The sequence below is a fragment of the Phaethon aethereus genome (assembly GCF_964289735.1).
Source record: "Phaethon aethereus genome assembly, chromosome: 32".
NCBI lineage: Eukaryota > Metazoa > Chordata > Aves > Phaethontiformes > Phaethontidae > Phaethon > Phaethon aethereus.
In genome coordinates, this window is record NC_138608.1 from 25,055 (window position 1) to 31,663 (window position 6,609).

At 71.8% G+C, this 6,609-nt stretch overlaps 1 protein-coding gene across 1 annotated transcript in view; it reads right to left on the bottom strand.

Moving 5' to 3' along the window:
- NOTCH3 (notch receptor 3) overlaps positions 1-6,191 on the bottom strand; it is a gene marked incomplete at both ends in the record, with an annotated part of 30,907 nt that extends 24,716 nt beyond the window's left edge. Inside the window, 5 exon segments of the mRNA XM_082012143.1 lie at positions 48-170; positions 691-810; positions 1,188-1,330; positions 2,856-2,937; positions 6,101-6,191. Coding sequence (XP_081868269.1) covers positions 48-170; positions 691-810; positions 1,188-1,330; positions 2,856-2,937; positions 6,101-6,191 — 559 coding nt within the window.
- Positions 6,192-6,609: the final 418 nt, after the last annotated feature.

Below are 6,609 nucleotides of genomic sequence, written 5' to 3' on the forward strand. Positions count from 1 at the left end.
ACCTCACCTCACCCACCGTGGCGGGTGCCCCCCGGGTGCCCCCTTACCCGTCCACTCGGGTGGGCACTGGCAGTTGTAGGTGTTGACCCCGTCCACGCAGGTGCCCCCGTGGAGGCACCTGTGCCCGGTGCAGTCGTCCACGTTGCTCTCACAGGTGGGACCCTCAAAGCCTTTGGGGTCACCGTGGGTCAGGGACCCCCACCCATGCCTGGGACCCCCTACCCATGACAGAGACCCCCCTCCACCTGACCCACCAGCACCCTGGACCCCCCCCAAAGCCATCACCAGGGAGCCCCACGGGTGATGCGTGCCAAGAGCCCCCACCCATGCCGAGGGCCCCCACCCACACCTGAGACCCCCACCCTCACCATGGACCCCCCACCCAAACCACCAGCACCCAGGACCCCCCAAACCCATCTGGGGGGACAGGCCAGGGACCCCCATGGATGCCAAGGGTGATGGGTGCCAAGGACCCCCCAGCGACCCCCACCCAGTGTCAGGGACCCCCACCCAGTGTCAGGGACCCCCCCAGAGACCCCCATCCAGTACCCGGGACCCCCAGGACCCCCCCCCCCCCACTTCCAGAGACCCCAGTGCCAGGGACCACCCATGACCCCCAATAGGTGCCAAGGATCCCCAGGGACCCCCCCAGGCACCCTCCCAGCAGCACCCATGGGTGCCAGCACCCACCGGGCAGGCAGGCGCAGTCGAAGGTCCCCTCCCCCAGCTGGCGGCAGGTGCCCCCGTTCAGGCAGGGGGAGGGGGCGCAGGGGGGGGAGGGGGGCGCCTCCAGGGGGGTGCAGTCAGGACCTGGGGGGGGAGGGGGTGGAGGGTGCTCTTGAGTGGGGGATGGGCAGTCCCAGAGGTGCCCATCCCACCCATGGGTGCCCAGCCCCCCACCATGGAACCCCCCCACCCAATAGGGACCCCACCCACCCCACAGGGACGCCCCCCCAGCACCCCATGCCCCCCGCATGCCCACCCATGGGACTCCCCACCCATGATTACCCCCCCACCCATGGGACCCCCCAACACACGTGAGGCCCCCAACCCATTGCCCTCCCCACCCCATGGGACCCCCCCCATGATCTCCCCCCCTCATTGTCGCTCCCCGCACCCATGGGACCCCCCCCCACGTCCTCTTACCCCTGCCCACCCCGTAGCCCCCCCCGGGACCCCCCACTCACGGTGGGTGCCTGGGGGGCAGAGGCAGTGGGGGCGCAGGGTGCCCTGGCGCAGGGTGCTCTGGCAGAGCCCCCCGGGGGGGCAGGGCGAGGGGGTGCAGGGGTCCCGCAGCTGGCACCGCTCCCCCAGCGCCCCCGGCTGGCACCTGTGGGGCAGCACCCATGGGAGACCCACAGCACCCACGGGAGACCCACAGGATGCCTGGGACCCTCCCAGCACCCATGGGAGACCCACAGCACCCACGGGAGACCCACAGGACGCCTGGGACCCTCCCAGCACCCACGGGAGACCCACAGCACCCACGGGAGACCCACAGGACGCCTGGGACCCTCCCAGCACCCATGGGAGACCCACAGCACCCACGGGAGACCCACAGGACACCTGGAATCCCCCCCAGCACCCATGGGAGACCCACAGCACCCACGGGAGACCCACAGGACATCTGGGACCCTCTCAGGACCCACGGGAGACCCACAGGACACCCGGGACCCCCCCCAGCACCCATGGGAGACCCACAGCACCCACGGGAGACCCACGGGACTCACAGGACACCGGGGACCCCCCCCCAGCGCCCATGGGAGACACACAGCACCCATGGGATGCCCACGGGACCCACAGGACACCTGGGACCCTCCCAGGACCCATGGGACACCCATGGCACCCATGGGACACTCCCCCGCCAAACCAGCTGCCCCCCCCCGAGGGACAGAGGGTGGGGGAGGGGCAGGGTGCCAGGGCCGCACCCTTCCCCTCCTCCGGGGGATCCCAGGCGGGGGGGGAGGGGCGGGGGGGGGCACCCTGGGAACGTGGCCCTGGGCGGGCTCCCACGCCCCCCCCTCCCCCCCCCGCCCTGCCTGTCCTGCCCGGGCAGGCAGCGCCCTGCCTGCACCCCCGCCCTGCCTGCACCCACGGGGCACCTCGGGGCACCCCCCGACCTGGCGGTGCTGGGGGGGTGGGTGCCCTGGGGGTGGCTATAGGGTGCGGGGGGGGATGCTCTGGGGCAGGGGGTGGCTATGGGGTGCCCTGGGGGGTGGGTGCCCTGGGGGTGGCTATAGGGTGCGGGGGGGGATGCTCTGGGGCAGGGGGTGGCTATGGGGTGCCCTGGGGGGTGGGTGCCCTGGGGGTGGCTATAGGGTGCGGGGGGGGATGCTCTGGGGCAGGGGGTGGCTATGGGGTGCCCTGGGGGGTGGGTGCCCTGGGGGTGGCTATAGGGTGCGGGGGGGGATGCTCTGGGGCAGGGGGTGGCTATGGGGTGCCCTGGGGGGTGGGTGCCCTGGGGGTGGCTATAGGGTGTGTGGGGGGATGCTCTGGGGCAGGGGGTGGCTATGGGGTGCCTGGGGGTGGCTACGGGGTTGTGGGTGCCCTGGGGAGGGGTATGGGGCACAGGGAGGATGCTAGGAGGGTTATGGGTGCCCTGAGGGGGCTATAGGGTGCTGGGAGCGTTATGGGGTGCTGGAGGGGTTGTGGGTGCCCTGGGGGGGGCTATGGGTGCTGTAGGGGGACTATGGGGCAGGGGGTGGCTATGGGGTGCCCTGGGGCGGGTGTTATGGGTGCCCTGGGGGGTGGCCATGGGGCATGTGCATCTATGGGGCGCTGAGGGGTGGGTATGGGGTGCTATGGGGGGGGTCTGGGGCGGGGCTCTGTGGCACCCATGGGTGGGGGTCACTCACAGGCAGGTGGTGCGGCCTTGGGGGTCCAGCACGCAGAGCCCCCCGTTCTCGCAGGGCGATGCCCCCTCCGGGCACGGCAGCACTTGGGGGGCAGAGGGGGGTCAGCCCCACAGCGCTGCCCCCCCACTGCCCCACAGACCCCTCACCCCATGCGCTGCCCCATAGATCTCCCCCGCCCCACAGCTCCACCACTGCCCTACAGATTCCCTCTGCCCCACAGATCGCACGCTGTCCCATGGACCTCCTCCTGCCCCACACCCTGCCGCATAGATCCCCCTGCCCCACAGCCCTATTACTGCCCCCATCCCTGCCCCACAAGTACTTGCCCCCCAAGTCCACCTTTCTGCCCCCTAAGTGGCTTCCCCCCCATCCCCAGTTACTGTTCTCTCATTCCTGCCCCCCAACCAGCTCCCCTCAGCCCCATAGCTCTGCCCCCCACGTGGCTGACCCACACATCCCTGCCACAACATGCTGCCCTATGGCCTCCCTGCCCCACAACCCCTGTCTCTGCCCCCAAAGTAGCTACAGTTCCCATCCCTGCCCCCCAACTCCCGTTGCTGCCCCCACATCCCTGCCCCAACTATCTGCCCCACAACCAGCTCCCCCCAGCCCCACATGCTGCCCCCCAAGTCTCTGCTCCCCTGACCCTCCACTCCTGCCCCACATGCTGCCCCCCAGCCGGGCACCCTGCCCCTGCCCCCTGCTCCCGCTGTGGGGCTGGGACCCCCCAGCTGGGCGGGGACCACCCACCCCATCTCCTCCCCTCCCCCACAGGAGGGACCCAGCGCCCGGGACCCAAGGCCGTGGGAACGGCGGGGGAGGGGCAGCTGGGGTCACCCGGGGTCACCCACATCACCCATCCCCCCCAACAGGGAGGGGGCACCCCCCACCCCCCCCCCGGCGCCTTGGGGGGGAGGGGGCAACCCGCAGGCTGGGGTGCAGGCGCTCACCGCGCTGCACGAGCACCGCCCCGCGCGCCCCGTGCACGCTCGCTGCGCCCCACGCGTGTGCGCTGCACGCTCGCTGCATCCCGTGCGCGCTCACTGCGTCCCATGCACGCTCACTGCGCGCTCGCTGCGTCCCGTGCACGCTCGCTGCACGCTCACTGCGCCCCGCACTTGTGCGCTGCACGCTCACTGCATCCCGTGCGCGCTCACTGCGTCCCATGCACGCTCACTGCACGCTCACTGCGCGCTCACTGCGTCCCATGCACGCTCACTGCACGCTCACTGCACGCTCACTGCGCCCTGTGCACGCTCGCTGCGTCCCGTGCACGCTCACTGCGTCCCATGCGCGCTCACTGCACGCTCACTGCGCCCTGTGCACGCTCGCTGCGCCCCACGCGTGTGCGCTGCACGCTCGCTGCGCCCTGTGCACGCTCGCTGCGTCCCGTGCACGCTCGCTGCACGCTCACTGCGCCCCGCACTTGTGCGCTGCACGCTCACTGCATCCCGTGCGCGCTCACTGCGTCCCATGCACGCTCACTGCACGCTCACTGCGCCCTGTGCACGCTCACTGCGTCCTGTGCACGCTCACTGCACGCTCACTGCGCGCTCGCTGCGCCCCGTGCTTGTGCGCTGCACGCTCACTGCGTCCCGTGCATGCTCGATGCACGCTCACTGCGCCCTGTGCTTGTGTGCTGCATGCTCACTGCACCCCGTGCACGCTCACTGCACACTTGCTGCGCCCCGTGCACGCTCGCTGCGCCCCGTGCATGCTCGCTGCATGCTCACTGCGCGCTCACTGCGCCCCGCACTTGTGCGCTGCATGCTCACTGCACCCCGTGCACGCTCACTGCGCCCCGTGCTTGTGCGCTGCACGCTCACTGCACCCTGTGCACGCTCACTGCACGCTTGCTGCGCCCCGCGCTTGTGCGCTGCATGCTCACTGCACCCTGTGCACGCTCACTGCACGCTCGCTGTGCCCCGTGCTTGTGCGCTGCATGCTCACTGCACCCTGTGCACGCTCACTGCACGCTTGCTGCGCCCCGCGCTTGTGCGCTGCACGCTCACTGCACGCTCACTGCACTCACTGTGCCCCACGCTTGTGCGTTGCACGCTTGCTGCATGCTCGCTGCGCCCCGTGCTTGTGTCGCTTGCTCACTGCGCGCTCATTGCACCCTGTGCCTTGCACGCTCACTGCGCCCCGTGCTCGTGCGTTGCACGCTCACTGCGCCCCGTGCTCGTGCACTGCGCGCTCACTGCGCCCCGTGCTCGTGCACTGCGCGCTCACTGCGCCCCACGCTTGGGTGTTGCACACTCACTGCACCCCCCATACCTGTGCACTGCGCGCTCGCTGCGCCCTGTGCACGCGCACTGCGCGCTCGCTGCGCCCCCCGCGCTGCACGCGCACGCCCGGGGCCGTTGCACGCCCCTCGCACGCGCGTGGTCCCGTGCGCTGCGCGCGCGCTGCGCGCCACCCCCGCCGCTGCCCCCACTCGCGGGCCCCTCCCCCCCGCATCCCGGCCCCGCGCCCCCAAATCGCTGCCCCCCCCCCTCCCCCCCCCAGCCCCGTTCCCACGGCCCGGCCCCTCCCCCCCTCCCGATGCCCCCTTCTCTCCTCAGGCCCCTCCCCCCCGCCCGTCCCCGCGTTCCCACGGTCCCGCCAACCTCCCCCTCCCCCCCCGGCACCGGGATTTCCCCCCCTCCCCCCCCCGGCTGCGCGCGGGCCGGGCTCAGACCCGGTTTAGTCCCGGTTCCGCCCCTCCCCCCCCTCCAAACTTTTTCCGCCAAACTGAGGCCACGCCGCCCCTCCCCCACCCCGGGCTGCCCCCAGCATCAACCGGGACTAACGCGGCTAAACCGGGTGGGCTCCCCCCCGGCCCGGCCCCGCTTAACTCCGTTAGTCTTAGCTCGGCCCCGTTAGTCTCGACTCAGCCCAGTTCATCCCGGTTCGATTCGACTCGGCTTAACTCGGCTCGGTTCGGCTCAGCTCGGTTTAACTCGGCTTAACTCAGCCCGGTTCGGCTTAACTCGGTTTAACTCGTCTCGGTTCGGTTTAACTCGGCTTAACTCAGCTCGGTTCGTCTTAGCTTGTTTTAACTCCGTTTACCTCGGCTTAACTCAGCTCGGTTCGGCTGAACTCGGTTTAACTCGGCGCAACTCAGCTCGGTTCGGTTTAACTCGGCTCAACTCGGCTCGGCTCGGCTCGGCTCAGCCCCGGGCCCCCCGCCTCCGCCCCCCACGCTCCCCGTTACTCCCGGCCCGGTTAAGCCCGGCTCAGCCCGCCCCCCCATCCCCGCTCACCTGAGGCCGCCCCGAGTCGCAGCAGCAGCAGCAGCGCCGGGACCCCCCACGGGGCGCCCCCCGCCCCCCACGGGCCCCCCCCCCGGCCCATGGCGGTGGGGCCCGGCCCAGCCAGGCCCGGCTCAGCCCCACTCCGGCCCCGCTAGACGGAGCCGCCGACCCCGCCGGTACCGGGGACACGCCCCGCCCCCACCCCCCCACCCCAAAATCGGACACGCCCACGGGGCGGAGGGGCTGGACACGCCTCCACGCGGACACGCCCCTTCGGCGTCGGGGCGGGCTCGGGCGGGGGAGCGAGCACCCCACGGACCCACTCGGGACCGGGACCCACTGACCCAGCAGTGACGGGACCCACCCCCACGGGGGGGGTGTGAGCCCCAGGGACCCAGCCGGGACAGGGACCCACGGCCCCACCCGTGATGGCAGCCACGTTCTCACCCGGGACGGGACCCACGGACCCACTCGGGACGAGACCCACCCCCACGGGAGGGGACTGGGACCGGCCCCTG